The following is an 18,140-nucleotide window of genomic DNA, read 5'->3' on the forward strand; positions in this document are numbered from 1 at the left end:
GGCATGCCAGTTTTTGCCATGTTTTGCGTATAAAGTATTTAACACACGTTAAATACAGTACACACGTTCCGCGTGTCATTTTATTCCCCTGTTGTCATTCACATATGAACACTTTCAGGACACCTTGAGGTCACTTTTACGCCGGAAAGTATGAATGTAAATGTGCTGTCTTTTATATAGCGCTTTTCTAGCCTGTAACAACTACTCATAGCGCAGGAACCATTCACACACATTAATACACTGTGGCCGAGGCTGCCAAACAAGGTGCCACCTGCTCATCAGATACACACTCACACACATTCACACTCCAATGGCGCAGCCCGTTCAGTGTCTTGCCCAAAGACACTTCGACATGGGACTGCAGGGCCAAGGATTGAACCACCAACCTTCCAATTGGCAAGCTCTACCACTGAGCCACAGCCACCACAGCCACTTCACTATAAACGCTTCACTGTAACGCTTCACTGTAAATGCTTCACTATGACGCTTCACTATGACGCATCACTATGACACTTTACTGTGGTCACAGTTTTGTAAATTCAAACAAAGCTTAATTTTAGGCAACAAAACTAGGTAGTTAAGTTTAGTAAAAACATTGTGGTTTTGGGATGAATTAAGAACAATTGTTACCTAAATTATGTAATCAACATAAATAACCGAAATCACCGATTAGCATTTTGATTCATTTATTTTTGTAACATCTTTTTTTAGAACACAGATGACGATACCTACAGTAACAGTAATGAACAACCCAAGTGTGAGTTCTTTCTAAAATAAAATAACATTTTGTGCGTTTCAGCCCTTTAAAAAAGTAGCAAAACGTTTATTTAAACTGAAACGGTGGTGCGTTAAACACCCTGTTTTTTAATACCATGATTTTACATACACATTTATGGGACTATAAACTCTCCCCTCCCCCTCCACACTCCACTATTCCACCTTGACCAGAGGGCCACATATGTGAGCATGCTGTTCATTCACAGTAGTTCACCATTTAACACTATATGCCCTCCAAGCTCATCACCATGCTCAGAGACCTGGGACTTACTGTAACACCATCCTCTGTGAACCGGATCTTCCTGAGGGGCAGACCTCGGGCAGCCTCCTCCCTGACCCTCAACACCGGCACCCCCCAGAGCAGTGTGCTCAGCCCTCTCCTGTTCACGCACGACTGCTCGGCCACACACAGCTCCAACACTATCAACGGCCTGATTCTCAACGGTAACGAGACGACCAACGAAGACAAGGTCAGAGCCCTGGCATCTTGGTGCCAAGACAACAAAAAATACAGATATTATTTCATTATGCATATACATTTACTACATTGTTACATTAAAATTCAGCTTCCAATTTATTTATATTTTCTTATTTCACAGCTTATGTTATGTTGTGTTTATCATCACATTTTAATGTGTAGAATTTTTGGTTAGATTCTCATTTGGATTTTTTTACTTAAAAACTGAATTAGCATTGTTGGAGGGAGCGCAAGATGAAATTCAAGATTTTCAGTGACAACTGCTTCTGGAATTGTTGCATCTGATAGTAAATAACTTGAACTTGGTTAGCCTCTGACCCACCTGGCCTTGGTCATGTTACTAAAATATCTAAACTATCTATCTACACCCACCAAACAAGAAGAAACAAAAATCCTGTTGCATTCACACCAAATTAAGGAAAGATGTGGGTCAAGCCGGAAACCCTAGCAAAACCGAGCGCAACACTGAACATTCACACGGAACACAAACACCACTCTCCTGGGTCAAAGTGTTGTATTAATTGGACCCATTGACCGCTCACCTAGCCTGGCTCTGCAAGTACTAAAAAAGTACTTCTGCCCAATTTTAATTTCCCTTCTGTACTCTGGGTCTGGGTTTGCGGTATATTCTCAGGTTTTCTCTGGTCAAATCTTAACCGGTCCAATCAGCGAACAGATGGAGTTGCTGAGAATGACGTTGAGGTTGTGCACTAGTTGTAACGGCGGCGGAGAAAGATATGAGCCCGAGAAAGAACAACCTTTGCTGAGTTTTGTTTGGGTCCATGATGTTGTAGCCCTACTTCCAACGGGAATCAAAAAAAGATTTTTCCAGCTCGCTCTGTAAGTGGTGAAGTAGTTGGCTAAGGCGAATGCTAGCGATGCTAAACTATATTCAAATGTTAGCAATTGGTTATGGCAGATCCAGAGTAGCTCCGGGCAGATCCAATAGTTTTAAACTTCAACAGAGTACCCGCCTCGAAGGAAGTTAACACTTGTCAACGGAGAGTGGCCAGACTCTGTACAAATGAAATGTATAGTCTGGTAGGACCCTAGACTGTAACGGTCTATGGGTAGGACCAGGCTACCTCTCACCCGCTAAAAACGGATGTCTCAGACATTATACAACGTCTCCTCACTTTTGGAGTAGCTTTGCTCTGAGCGGGTAATATTGATGTGGATAAGAATACAGTTGCAAGCCCAGTATGACTACATGGCGTAAAATGGCACGCAAAAAGCAAGTAAAGCAATGTGATACCAATCAAAATAACTTAACCAACAGGCGTGTTATCCATGTTGCTAACACAGCTAAAAAGGTTGCTGAGAATTTCTACAAATAATCTACTTATTGTTCATTATATTGTTGCCATCTGATTGAGCTACTCCTAGCATAACTTACCTACCCATTACATTCAAATCACATTAACAGTCATTATTAATGCAGTTTAAATGTGAAGAAGAGAGCCAATGATGGATCGGCCTCCCAGCATTCACAAACTAGAGAGCTGTCTCACATGGTGAAATGAAGGTTGCTCAGCCTGAAACTGTGTCCTACACAAACCTCCAGCAGGATTCAGTGCAATACCTCCACACAGACCTATTCATCCACCCACGTCAACCAGTGTTTCCCTTTCAGCAGACTGCGAGGAGGTGTGAATCAGAGCTTTGGCTCCGAAAGAGCGTGTGCTCATTGGAGGTGTGGCGTTTTCTTTTCCATTTTAACAGACCTGTCTGAAGATATAGCTTTCACATTACAAGTACATTCAATTCAAATATTTATCAGTTGATTGTTGTAGTAACGTAATTATTTAAATATATAGTGTTTTGGTACAGTAGGCTTGGTTGATACTGTCCTGCTGCTGTTAGTAAGAAAAGCAAGGCTGCAGTTCAGAAGTTGGCCAGCAGTGGCATGACAGGCGTTAGATTGTAGGGTGTGTTGTGTGTTTGTGTGTGTGTGTGTTTGTGTGTGTGTGTGTGTGTGTGTGTGTTGTTGTGGGTGTGTTTGTGTGTGTTGTGCGTGTGTGTTTTTGTGTGCTGCGTGTGTGTCAGGGACTTGAGACAGCTGATGGCAATAGTGCCAAGAGGGCACACACTGGCTTCACTTCCCTCGCCCTCCTTTTTTGCTCTCAACCGCCTTTGGGGAAAGAATATATATATATATATATATATATATATATATATATATATAATATATATATATAAATATATATATAAATAAGGCCTATATATATATATATATATATATATATAGGCCTTATTTAGCATGACTTCCCTATATGCAACCATACCAGTGAGTTATAGCACAAAGCCAAATTATATGAGAGAACAAGACCACACAACCACAAACAGTCGGGTGAAACATCATCACAGGAGAAAATGTCTCATTTGCATTATATTTTTTTCACTTGGCACTAAAAGCCAAATGCAGTGACACTGAACTATCATCTCTCATTGGCATCAAATGCAAGCACGAAACACTGCTTTCACAAGGATAGACACAACTGTGCAAATAAACCGTTATTAAAAAAAAAAATGGGGCACATGGAGTCAAAGGCAACATCTCCTGATAGTTTTGTCATTCCTGAAATACAGAGTCTGTTACTGGAGAAGTTGACCTGTCACAAATTTAGGAAAGGAAGAGAGTGAAAAAAAGAAAAGAGCAGAGAATGGAGGAAAAGTTTAGATCAGCATTCAAGTGCTGGCAGTAAAATAAGGAGCGAGCACAGAGCTGACCCTCGTTGGCGTGGAGAAATTTTACGCTTCCCTAAGACACATACTCACGTCTAATGCCATTTTTTAATCATCTAATATCCGTCCTTCAGTGACTGACTTTAATCCAGGGAAAATGCCAGAATAACTTGAGAAGCCGGCTGTTGAGATTTGCCAGAAAAGTTAAATTTTATGTGTTTGACTTGTCATCTCAACACAACTTTCACTTGGCAAAAGACAGTCTGTGTTTTTCCACACAACGTACCAATTCTCACGGTGCTTTCTCTATGTCTTAACATAAAATGCTGTAGAGAGATTTCAGTGTCTTAAAATAAGATCTTGTGCACTGATTGATATTCATGGCATAATGCAAATGTTAGAGGGCAATGACCTGCTCAAACCAAGCCACGCACTATTAATTAATTGTGAAAATGGACTTTGACACCGATGGCCCAACTTGGTTACATCTGTCACACAATGTGCAATGTATGCTATGCATTCTTTCTTGCACAAATATGTAGCTGTAACCTTACCTATAACTGCTCCACCATAACCCTTTTCTACTATACCCTCAGATTTTCAGCCATGGTCGCATTGCATAAAAGAGACATGTCTTAATATTTTATTAGACACATTATGTTTCTACTCTTCTTCATCTCTTCACTCTTTTCAAACCCCAAACAAGAACTCCATGGCAACACAGATGAACATCTTGTTAAAGCAAAATAGATGGACACGCGGCATTACAGGAGAAGCTTGACATTTTATCATGTCAAAGATGATGCTAAAAGCGTTTGGGATTCTTGTTTGGGATAAAAAAAACTGACTGAACACTTGAAGATTTTATTTGACGTTATCTATCCGGTCAATCCAAGAAAGTTACAGTGAATCCTTAAAAACTGTATATCCTGTCCCTGAATCGCTAGCACCACTGTATTGTTAGGTCTACAGGAACATGAGCTTTGCTTTAAACACTGGATTGATTTTTAAGTCTTGGCACGACCATATCAATCACGACTGTAACACCAACAGCTCAGCATTATTGACTGCTTCTTTATAATTTGCTATTAAATGCTCCAAATATTCCAAATTGGTCAACCTAAATACATTGATTAGAATCAGTTAAGTCAAATTATTAAAAGCAGAAAGCCCAAACATTCAAAGCCACAAAGCATCCACCGCTTTTTGACCACTTTACATTTTTTTTTTGTCCACACAGAGGAAGAGCCATCAATTCCTGACCCATGTTAATGCAGCCTTTTAATATTTTATGTTTTTATATGGAGTGCTGACAATAGAACACAGAAATGGAAGCGCATTCTGCCGAGCTACTTCACTGACTCTGTATCCATCTTCTAAGCAGAGCTGTGCACTCTGAAGCAGAAAGAGGAAAATAATGGCAAAATCAGCAACAGGAAACCCGACGATGTTTTTTTCTTCAACGCTAGCGTTGAAATGAAGCAGTGTTTGTACATCTCCTTCCTTTGTTCTTCCACTTACAGTACTTTGTAATTAGTTGTAATTTGATATTGATTTAGTATGGGCTGATTACTGTACATTCTTTAAATGTGGGACATATTATTTATATACCTTAGCTCTTCCCAAGGTGAACTCACTTAGCAGCGTAATCAACTGTCAAAGTGCCTGGCGGAGGCGACTGAGAGTAAATTAAAAGAAATCAATTAGGTGAGACAAACCTGTGCATTAAATCTACCTTGTATCTGAAGGAGGACACGCCGGGAGAGGATCATTACACAGGTCACAGCGACTAGAAGAGGCTTAGCATGATGGAATACATCACACACAACAACAGCAAAAGAGCTTAGACGCAATAAGTTTTCGATCGATCAAATGGATTTTGTGGAATATAAGTCGTAAGAACTTTAGGGCAATAGATGTTCAGCCACTTCAGCATAAGCAAAACCCATGCACCACTTTAAAAAAACATGTAAAAAGAAGCCCAATCTATGTCAAAATATTCCAACCTTTATCTGTTTTAATGATACGATTTAAAACAGGTGCCGTATACGTTACGTATACTTTAGGCCTTAGTTATTCCTTGGAATCAATATTTGACCCTTGACCTCAAAACAGTCTTGTTACTGTGTGTAAGTTCTGGTATTAACAGGGCCCTCCGAGGCCTACGAAGAAGCAAGAATGGAGAAGAAGAAGAAGAAGAAGAAGAAGAAGAAGAAGAAGAATGGAGATTTCTAAATAGCAATTCTCTTGTCATTAGATTTGTCCAAAAAAAAAGGAATACAGAAAGAAAGACGACGTGCAAAACACTATTATTATATACATTATATGCACACGGTGTATAAAGCACTGAAATGCATAAAATACACACTGTGTGTTGTATATTTCATGAAATAAAACCATTCAATATTGTCCTTGAATACTTAAAATTGTCTATTGATTTTAAAAGGCATTTTTTGGAGAAAAAAAAAATCGAAAAAAAAAGGAATCTGACCAGTTCATGTATCTATTTTTTTTTTTTACATTTTGTGTAACGTACAGTGGTATATACTGTGTACATTTAGTGAATGATTCTCTCCGAACTGTGCTGCTGAATGCCTTCTCTTGCCCCTATGCATTATTTAGTAAAACAGCCATGTCTCAAAAAAGAAGTGACATGGAGCAGAAAAAAGGGGAAATGGGTAAAAACAAGAGCGGGGTTGGCTGTAGCTATTATTTTAATGGTTTCTAGATGGCTGTTTTGCATGTTTGAGGTTAGGCATACAGCTGCTGTTCAGCTCGAGAGCTTAACCAAAACTTTGTCCATTTATCTTTCTTTCTTAAAAAAAAAACAAAAAAAAAACTTTAGTGCGTAACTTTTTGATGTTAATGAACGTCTGTTACATTCAAGCCATTGCCAAATGAGTTGATACAAAGCTAAGTGGTGGGCGATCATGGGCGGCTTGTTTCATGTTGACGCACCGACAGTTGTTGTCATTTCATATAATTCTTCATGGAGGCGACTTAAATTACGCACTATAGCTTTAAACATACATATAGGCATTTTAGTGTTTGAAAAAATTAGAAAAGTGGATCATTGTGCGTCAAAATGAGCTTAACATCAACCTCTTTCTGATACTAACTGATGTAGCTTGAAAGATTTCGTGATGCACCATTCCAAGTCTAACTTGGCACAAACAGATATAGATATAGATATCATAGTTTTGCACTAGAAACAATATTATTTGGCATTTTGAGTAAGAGATGTTCCGATACTGTTACCAGTATTGGAAAGAACTCCAATACTGCCTAAAATACTGGTATCGATATCGGATGGTACTGGAGTTTATGCACCGGTCCAATACCACATCATTTAGCCCTGATTTAAAGTAGTTTATTTATGTTCTTTTACTGTGACGACTGACAGTCAAACTAAATATTTGTTCATGTTTCACAAGGAGTTCAACCTGAGCCAGACCGCACAACAAAGCTAGAAATCATATCGCATCCATACAGGGATACTAGTATAAGCTGTTAAAATATAATACAATCTATGACACACTGGTATTGGTTCAGTACTCGGTATCAGACCGATCATACACAAGTTCAGGTATCGGGAAGCAAAAAATGTTATTTTGAGTTAAATCAAAGTTAGTAATGCTGTTTGGAAATATCCCCCAACATCAACCGATCTTTTCTTTTTTCACCAGAGGTTGTTCAGTTGTACCAAACGTTGTCCTTGCCCAAATTTAATGAAACAGGGCAACATAATCCACGATGTCACAGTAAGAAAAGAACAGAGTGCATTTGGGAACAGGGGACATTGCAGTTATGCAGCATGCATCTTAACTGCTAGGTCACCAAGGACAACCCTTCATTGTTCTTTCTGGACAATGTCATTTTCTCCAAACAATTTCAAAGAGCTAAAATTTCATTAATTCCAGTATTCCAATACGAACAATGTAGAACTTGTTGCTATGGCATGGATGGCAATGTGAGTTCACCACTTTGGTCCAGAATAAAATATCTCAAGAACTATTAAATGGATTACCTAGGTGCCTGGGTAGCTCACCTGGTGGAGCGTGCGCCCCATGTACGGAGGCTCGGTCCTCGCTGCAGTGGATGCAGTTTGAGCGCCGACCTGCGGCCCTTTGCTGCATGTCATTCCCCCTCTCTCTCCCCTTTCATGTCTAGGCTGTCCTGTCGAAAAAAAAGCCTAAAATGTCAAAAACATATTCTTAACCCTTGTATTGTCTTCATTTTCGGGACCCTCTCGTGTCCCTTGGGTCAAATTGACCCGTGACTTATTTGGGGTTTAAAAAACAATTCTGAAATAAAATTTTACTCCCTAATCTATTAACAAATATTGTCTTTATCTTAATTTCACACAATTGAGATAGCATATATGTTTAGGGAATGCAATCAGTCTCTACTAGAACACAATTAAAAATGGAAGTGTGATTCAGTTTTTGTCATAAGGTTATAATTCATGTTAAAAATCCACTATGGAACAAACATAAGTGGTCATATCCAGGATAATTTTCTGAATTGAGTCAGGCATACATGTTTATCACAGAAAATAAGGTAAGGCCATTGATTTTCAGTTAGAACAAATGGAACTTGTACCATTTTTCTTCTTGTAAACATTTGAAATGGGTCAATTCGACCCAAATACCATACAAGGGTTAAGAAAAGAAATTGGATCATCTTGAAAGTTAGTACAGACATTGATGGTGCCCCCAGGATGAATAATTCTGACTTTTTTTGCCCACCCATTACATTTTCTCTAGCGCCATCAGCAAGTAAAAGTTTACACTTATCCTGTGAAATTTCACCACATCTATTTGTTGGTTTGGCACAATATTTTTTACAGTCATGGTCCCCAGATGATGATGTATTCTAATGACTTTGGTGATCAGTCAAACTTGTCCAATGCTTTAGTTTGTGACTAAATATCTGCCAAATCTCATTCCAACCCAATGTGTTTAGGGTTAATTAGCCAATGTTAGCTAACACGCTACACTAAGATGGCAAATCTGCTAAACATCAGCATGTTAGCATAGCCATTGTAAGCATGTTAGCATGCTGACATCAGCATTTAGCCCCACAAAACTGCTGGCATGGCTGTAGACGATTCGTCTTGTTTAATCTCTTATACCTCTTTCACACCACTGATCATGGTTGGGGCCAGTGTTCAACCCATTCTTTCGGAAATTCAAACCAAGCCAGTCTACATGGGTGGTAGTGACCCAGGTCGTTGAAATCAACCCTAGTCGTACCCTGATCAAATCCACCTGGCGACCTGGGTCGAGGACGGTTAACCAATTCAAACACACAGTCGACCTGGGTATAACCCTCGTTGAGCCAGTGGTGTGAAAGGGGTATTACTTTTCTAAAATAATTTTTGTGGTTCAGGATTTCAGGGATTTTCATGGGTAACATAACACATATTCCATTCCATATTCTTTAATGCCTCAGTGTATAGTGAAATAAAACACTGAATATAACACTGGTGTATCACCATATCCCACACCTACTGTACATCTTTCACCAAATCTGCATACACATGATGTGTAGAATGTGCAGTCATGTCCAATTTTCTTTTACATGCTGTGAATCCTAAGCGCTACACGCCGAGCTGCGTATGTGTCATATGTATGCAAGTGCAACATTCCCACACAAAGGCCTCAAGGTTCTGCTCCTGACGACATTGAAGATTAATGCCTGGGGATGTCACTGCTCAAAAATCATTATTATCGCCTGGAACTGATGACTATTTAAAGACATCAATGCACAATTAACCAGACATTCTGCTATGTGTTGAATTTGGTCAACGAATGATCAGTGTTTTTCTGACCACAAAAATTACAAATACACTGTTATTCACATATTGTAGAAGAGTCTGACATATAAAGTAAAGCCAGTCATTCATTTTTAACTGCTCATCCTGTTAAGGGTCACTGGGGGCTGGAATCCATCCCAGCATGCATTGGGCGTGAGGCCTGGACGTGTTGCCAGTCTATCACGCAGAGCTAACAGACATGTCGACAGACACATTCACACTTACAGTCACACCTACAGGCAATCTAGAGTCTCCAGTGGACCTGACCTGAATGTCTTTGGACTGTGAGAGGAAACCACAATACCTGGGGGACATCCACAGATGAGGGGTCAATTTTGACACAAATGCCATACATATAAAGTAATATAGTAGACTATATTTTTGTGCTGTTTAAGGCTGGTTTTCCAGATGTGTCTAAACATAACGGATTTAAATAGACCAAACACAGATGGTCTTTTTGTCACAAAAAAAGGATGGTATCAATAAATGTGTAGTGTGGATCAACGGAAGTAGAATTTCAGGATATTTGCTTGACATGCGCAATGTCTCTCACCTTCTGCTGTCTGTGTGTGTGTGTGTTTGCTTTGGGAAACAAGCTACAAGCTAAAAATGGCATGTTTTGAGGAAAATTTGGATTGTGCAATAAGGCAGGTTAACTTGGTTCTTTTAGGGTAATGATTGCAAAGATTTTAAAGGAATCTGTATTAGCGCCAGCCAAGATTACTGTGATTGGTTTGAAGATATGCACATTGTTAGACCACATTGCTTTTCCAATCAGGTTGTTGCCTGGACTCAAAGGGGGGGCAGAGGTTGTACCCAAAGGCCCCTAAACTACCTGTGCTGTGAATCTATAAAATCAATGAGCTTGTTTGGAAGGCAATACATTGTTCCCTAATGCTTAGAGGCATACTGTATGTGGACCATTATTTTTCAAATGTCTTACTGGATACTTTCTGTTCTCTGTGCTCCAGGTGCAGTCACATTAGAGGCTGTTCTCTTCACCTTCACCCCTTTAAAATTTAGCTGTGGTTCAAGTCCAGAGTGCATCCAGAAAAAAACGAAATCCAAATGTGTTACCATATATAGTGCCATGTCCTCCACCAGAGGACAAAATGTCTCAGCAAATTTATAAACCGCATCTGTCCTTACATTATGTCCAACAGTCCCAAAGCGAGACACCAACTAAAAGGTGAGCGCTCCAACAACAACCTGGATACGCAATTGCAAATACATAATTGTATCCTCTTATTTTGCAACATTGTATGCTATTTACCTTTTGTGGACTAATATCTGAAACTAAATTCATAAAAAGTTAAATTCAGCAATATAGTATATTAGTCCTCAAAGGGCAAATGAAAAGACATTAGCTTTCTTTACTGTATAAGCCTTTATTTGTAAAAAGTCTGTTGTTTGAATGATAACCCTTTTTATACCACATACTTGAACACCTTGTATTTGTAAAAAACACATTTTGTTCAAACACCTAAAAAAGCTGATTGACACTATAACATTAATTTGCACTGACAAAAAAAATACAACTTCATACTACACAAATGTTGATTCCATGAGTACTGAGACTCCCAATGAAATCAAACACCTTATTAAACAACTGAATCAAATAAGCGCCCAATGTGAACAAAACAATTACAGTACAAAAACCAAATGCATTTTTCTTCCAGTGCCAGTATATCAGGTGAATTACATTTCCTTCTTATGATAAAAACAACAACAACAGTAAGAAGAACAATCCATAACAAATGCAACAAATACCAAGAAATCAGAAATGAACACAGAAATGAATCAAATCATTTTACTAATTCATATTGGGAAAAAAAAATAAGTGGGCTGTTGGTCTTGTGGGTTTCTTTCTTTTTGTTGTCAATTTTTTATAAGGTGTTGAAAGAAAAAAAAAAAATCTCTCTGGTTAAACATGAGATAGCCTCCCTGGCATGCTCTTCCAAAGAGGGAGGCATACTGATGAGTAACTAGGATTCAGCACAGCTTCTCGCAAGTATCATCACACAGTAATCAACAACAGACCATAACCAGAGGCAACTTATTAAAGAGAAAATACTGGGAACACCCACTCAGTGTGCAATCACATGGCTTACGTTCAGATGCTACTGGTGAGCATCCTTTACATCCTTTGTAGTTGAAGGGCGATTGATGTTAATGCTTATATGCTGAACCTGATAAAACTACAGCATGCACTTGGTGCATCTATTCCAAATTGTGTGATTTACAGTAAATACATCGTATAGAAGTACATGTTCATGATTCGCACGAATCACACCGTGTATGTTCTATGTTTACGTTTTTTCCTCCAGTTTTACGAACAGTTTTGTTCCAGAAGATTTATAGAGCTGGCTGTAAAACAAGTGCAATTTGAGCATGTAAACACTGGTTCTTTATTTTCCTGGCTGTGGATATGGATCGGATGGTGTGGAGTAAAAATATATGAAAATAAAACCTTTCAAAACTCGGGTCATGCAAAACAAAACCTACAAGGTGAATACAAAATAATGACTGCACCAGCAAAAGTTCTTCCAACAGTGAGGAGTCTGTCAGCCTTGTTCTGGTGTTTTGTGGATGAAATTTTCTTGCGTGTTTGTGGTCCACTCTTGTTTTCTTAGTGCTATTCATAACTCAAAGAACAGTTTGGTGTTCACAGGTTCGGCCCGTCATGCATATCTTTTATCGGGGAGTGGTGTAACCCCAGATGAAACGGCCTAACATGAAGACTGGAGTCAACAAAAAAAACATGACATGATTTGTAACTTTTACCATTTTAGATCCCAGCTGGTAATTATAGCACTGGCGAGACAGTTTAATCACACTATAATACTGGGATTCATGTACTTGCACAGAACCAAGGGACATTTTTGGAACTGTTTTTTTTTTTTTTTTTTTTTTAATCTTTGCATTTATCCAGGAGAAAAATTCCTATCAATACCCTCACATAGCTAAAGATATTTACTTCCGGAAGCTAGACCGCACAAACATAGACTTCTATTGCAAATTAGCAGCTGCATTAGGGCAATTGGCCAAGTGCCTTGCTCAAGGGCACACACTGTCTTATTGAGGAACAGGAAACAACATCCCACTCGCCTTCTTAAGGCTATCCTGCTCCTCTAGCCTCTATAAGCCAGCTAGCCTGTCATGCCCATAATATTTTGTTGTTGTTGTTGTAGATTCCTGTAAGATTCAGTGATTTGTTGTTCGTGAGGTAAATGCTGCATATCTAGGCCTACTGTACTGAAATCTGCAGCAAATCCTAAACTGGTTACGGTAAATGGGAGAGAGAATTTCATTCAAGATGGCACCATCCTATTCGCTGACAGTGAACCAAGGCATACTGTAATTTCAGCAGCATTAGCATTAGCCTTGTTCTCTAGGGAGCAGGTGAACCAATACAAGCTCAGAGCCACCAGAAACTCCGTCACTGTGAGAGAGGACTTTGCACTGATTTCTCCATTATTTTGTTCACACCGTGTATTTCTTGTGTTTCATTTTTTAGGTTTCGTTTGCAGAAGTATGCCAATGCTAGAGAAGCTGTCCATGCCATTAGCAGTGAGGCTAGCTGGTATTACGAACTGCCATGTTTTTGTTCATGCATTAAGAACTATTAAGTGAAAGATATCATATTTACAGTACAATTCACATGTAATTACACATATACACTAGAGGCAAGAAAATTCACATTGAAATCAGTTCAAAACTTTTTTTTCTCCTCCTCTACTCTTTGAACATATGTGTCAAAAGAAATCTATCTTCTCTCTAGTATAAGCAAATATCCTAAAGTAAAAGCATAGAACAGAAGATCCTCACAGCTTTTGGGATGAATGTGCTGATTTCATTTCCAGAAAGCAGGTAAGACATGTTCTGAGTGAAATGAGTGGTGAGTATATTTTGCGAGCATGCAAGGGCTGCTAATGTGTCTCCTTTGTATGTGTTTGGAGTTCAGTAAAGATATGCATCAACTATATAAAAAAAAAAAAAGAGTTAATACCTGAATAGGCATGTGTATATTCATTTCTGGGAATAAACAGACCTGAATGCCAATTTGATACTTGTTTTGGTTTGCGTTACAAAATGTGCAAGTTGAAACCACAGAGTAGATGGATTAGGCTTCTTTCTGGTCAAACATGTTCCATTGTTTTAGTTAAAAGTTAACACTTACGGTTGCTTTAAGTCCTATATTTTTACAAACAATATGGGCTTGTCTTGCACTGGAACAAGTAGTTTCCTCTGGCCTCACACTCCGACTCTACTCTTAGTAAAGATCCATCATATTGCCTTTGAACAGTTTGACAAGCTGTTGCTGTGCAGACCAGAATGAAATGATGCAACAACAAAAAAGAAATTGTAAAGGGTATTATCCACTAACTATTACCACCTTCTTTTATTTTTCTTCTAAAGAACAAGGTTACCTGAAACATGAGTGTGATTGGGCACATCAAAAGTGCTGAATACCCCTGACTTTCTATCCACATCAAACATAAACTATTGTACCAGCCGTGGTGTAATTTATCAAGGAGAACACAATCAAGATCTGCTCTCTATCTTATTGCGAAAACAAATTGGAAAAAGGAGAATCATATCTAGTAATGACTTCATTGCAGCGTATCAAATGAGAAGTTAGAATTGCAGCATGCATATCTCAGGGATTGTTAGTTAAAGGGGAACTCCACCCATTTCACATACCAAAGTATGCTTAAAGTTCTTGGGGAGAACTACTGCATAATGTGGAAAAAAGTAGTATAAAGCCTTTTAATCTGATAAAATTCCTCAAGTGATGTCACTTGAGTCAGCGTCGGTGTGGTCTGAATACTACAAGTTTGGAGGTGAAAAAAATCTGGGGGCGTGGAGTTAGAAAGAAGTGAGCTTACCAGACCGCTCCTCGTCTTTGCTTGAGGCTAGCGCCCCGAGGCTACATTAGCCGCTACTAGCATAACATACGCCCAACAACTGATGCTACTGTATTCAAGATCGTTGCATTTCAATCTTGACTCACTTCCATTTGGCAATTTTTAAAGAATTTGTGCACATATGCCACCATTTCAGCCTTTAGGCTACGTTCACACCGACTCACGCATTGCGACAATATGCGCAGGTTTGCGCGATAGTCCATTTTGTTTTGTCTGATTGCCGATAGGTTACGTGATTGGCCGCCGCAGTGTGACACAGGGATGCATTTCTCCAAAATGTGATTCTTTTTCAACTTTTTGCCCCCCACCGCCGCAGCCTAAATGCACTACCCACATTCAAATCAATGTGAGGACGGCCGCTTTCCCCGCAATGTCTGATTTGGTGTGATTGCAGCCTTACTCTTACTAGTCACCTATAATACTGAAAATGTATTTTCGATATAACACAATAGAAACTGATCACTTAGTGGCACTGTGGCACACTTTCTCATAAATAACAACAAATTTACTTTCTTCACATATAAGACTTATCACTATGTTTCGGTCGTGTAATCCTTCGAACCTCACAGTTGACTGGGAGACAAACAACAGATTGTTCGGCTGCAGACAGAAACAACATTCAGCTCAGTATGTCTTCTTTCAACTCTCATTCCATCTTGCTGTATATTTTCATGGGTTACTGGATATTTAAAAGGGGATCTTTTTTTTCGTCTTTCTTTTTTTCCATTTTGCATCTACAGCACAGTACAATGACAACAATGCATAAATTTAAACGAAAAGAAATACTAAACTCGGATCACAGCTCGGGCCACATCACTGTACAAACTTCACTCTGACTTACAGGAACAAATTGGTATCTGATCAGTATTCCTTTTCGTAGACATCTTATGCACACTACTACTCCCTGAGGGGAGTGGGTATTTCTTATGATAAATTGATCACTTTGCAGCCCCTCTATCTCCTCTTGTTTGTGTACTGTATAATAACTGAATTTCTCAGGGATAACCCTGCGCTGTGTATTCTAATAAGCCAATCGCTTTTTTTTCTTGCCACAGGACCCACTGGTAGATTTGGTTGTGTAGATTTTGACTCCCAGTTGAGCCTGTTTGTGCCTGAAGTGAAGATGACACTGAGGAAAATGCTGATCTGCACTTCAGCTGAAGCTAAACAGGCATGGGAGGATTTTTAAAATGTGTATTTTTGCCCTCCAATGTCCACTGTCCATCTGTCTCCGTCGTCTAATGCTCTGACTTCATCTCAACTCCTACAGTACTATTTCCCCCTTTGCAAAATAAACCTGAGCACCGGAAATGCTTTGTGTGTGTGTGTGTTTGTGTTTGAGAGCGAACAAAATAATAATGCGTTTGGATTATAGGCCTTTTGGTTGTTTCAATTCATGGCTATTTATCACACATTTTCTCCCCAAGAATCACTGTATCATTCCTGATTAGGCTGATGTTTCTGATCCTCAGAGTTCGGAGCATTTATGTGGCACTGATTGAGTTTCGAGTGTGAAATGTTGAATCCTTCTCACGTCTTCTGCCTGGGCTGCCCAAAACTATCCCAATCAAATAATCTTGCCTTCAAAAACTGTGACTCCAATACAAATGCTCAACAAACAAACAAAGAAATACCGTATACCGAATGACAACTGGTCAAACTGCGGGCTGATATGTTGACTCTTTTGAATATATGTACATGTCAGTACATCGTTGCTGTGGAACAAATTCAAACGAATCACAAAAGCAATCCTCCCTTCACCTCATAGCAAACACAAAGCAGGATATGACGTCAATGAACTCTGCATCTAAAGAGCATGAGAATCAATCAATCGGAGGAAATAAACAGTACAAGTATACTTTTGTCAGAATACTGAATGATAAAATGTATAGAATGTTTTTTTTTTTCACACAATCAAAATGAGTAATGCATACCTTTGACTCTTTTATCTCATAATGCCCTAGCTCTAGAACATGTTTCCAACACTCTCTGAAATCACAGTATTTTTCAAGACAAAATCATATCTACAATAATCAGCACTTGTTTTAACCCATATGAAAAAAGACCCCCCCCCCCCTTTCCCCCTCCCTTCCGCCTCCCCCCACGCACACACACCCAAGGACATGTTTCTGAAAATAACATGAGAGGAGAAAGGAACACAGCTTGCGTTGACTCTGGGTCGGGTATGCGGCCGTCAGCCACCCTCCACGCGGCCCGTTAATGGAACCCATTAGGCCAGAGCTGAAGTCTGATAAAGAGAACGATATCACTTCAAAAAACCCAAGGAACAAAAACAATAATCCAAACAAGGTTGCTGTACATAGTAGAACCGGAGATTTGCCGGCATGTTATCCATGGGCGATGGGCGGGGTTTTGTGTGGCGGGGTGGGGGGGGGGGGGGGGGATGGGGGGGAGTGGGGGGGGTGTCAAGGATCTCACTCAGCTGATGCCTGAACAGACGAGCCACCACTGATTTTATGAGCTGCAAGAGAGGATTTTTGATTACAATAAGTATCAATAAAAAGTCAATGGGACTCTGAGACATCTTTTCTCTCTCAAGAGTGTTCACGTTCTCTTTTTTTCTTGTTGTTGTTTTTTTTTTAGCAAAAATATCATGCAGTCTTTAGTTCCAAAACCCCAGGTGGGATCTTGTGTGTGTTTGTTTCTCTCTTTTTTTTTCTTTCTTTCAGGAGGAAAAAGAAACTCAAAGCCTTGAAATTCTTCTCTCACGATTATTCTTAAACATTCAAGTCATCCTATTAATACTTTGTACAGCAGAAAGGTCCCTCAGATTTCACACGTGTATATATAAATATAATATATAGAAATATGCATATACATATGTTCAACTTGTATATGTGTATACATATTTTGGAACTGTATCAAAGCCAATTTAATGTGCTCTCAAAATATGGCCCATGATTCCTAGTGGGATGCACATCAATTCACATAGTACAACCAGTAGATTAGGTTGAAAAATCCAAAGGTGATAGGGAAAATGACCCGGGACCACTTGTCAATGGTGCTAACATCTGACAGGTTTGGGATCTTCAACTTGAGCTTGGAGGAGCGTCGTCGTAGCCGACAGTTGGCCCGGCTCCGCATGGCGCTCCGATCTAGCGAGTGGTGGCTGAAGCCATCTCGGGGCGCCATGGGCTTCCTGAATTGGACCCCGGAGCTGTCGAAGGACATGACTGAATTCCGAGAGTCACTGACGCTGCTTCCCAGGTCTGAAGGCATCACTTCGTTGTTCATCTCCAGTGTGGTGAGGAGGATGTTTCCATAAGCATCCACCTGCGAGTTGACGGGAAAGACACTGAGAGTCAGCGAGAGCTGAAATGTCGAGCAGTAGCCCCAAAAATTCCCTCAATAATGAAACTTATTCTAAGCCCCCCACCCGTCCCCGAAGCTGTCAAAATGCAGGGATGATATGGAACTTGCATGCCACAGAAAT

General features: G+C 39.6%; 1 protein-coding gene across 2 annotated transcripts in view; it reads right to left on the reverse strand.

Moving 5' to 3' along the window:
* Positions 1–12,672: 12,672 nt before the first annotated feature.
* gabrb4 (gamma-aminobutyric acid type A receptor subunit beta4) overlaps positions 12,673–18,140 on the reverse strand; it is a 64,110-nt gene continuing 58,642 nt past the window's right edge. For both annotated transcript variants that reach the window (XM_032532708.1, XM_032532707.1), the window contains one exon: positions 12,673–17,980. In XM_032532708.1, the coding sequence (XP_032388599.1) occupies positions 17,627–17,980 (354 nt within the window). In that variant the 3' untranslated portion in view covers positions 12,673–17,626. The remainder of the gene's footprint in view (positions 17,981–18,140) is intronic.

Source organism: Etheostoma spectabile, chromosome 13, assembly GCF_008692095.1.
Source record: "Etheostoma spectabile isolate EspeVRDwgs_2016 chromosome 13, UIUC_Espe_1.0, whole genome shotgun sequence".
Lineage (NCBI taxonomy): Eukaryota > Metazoa > Chordata > Actinopteri > Perciformes > Percidae > Etheostoma > Etheostoma spectabile.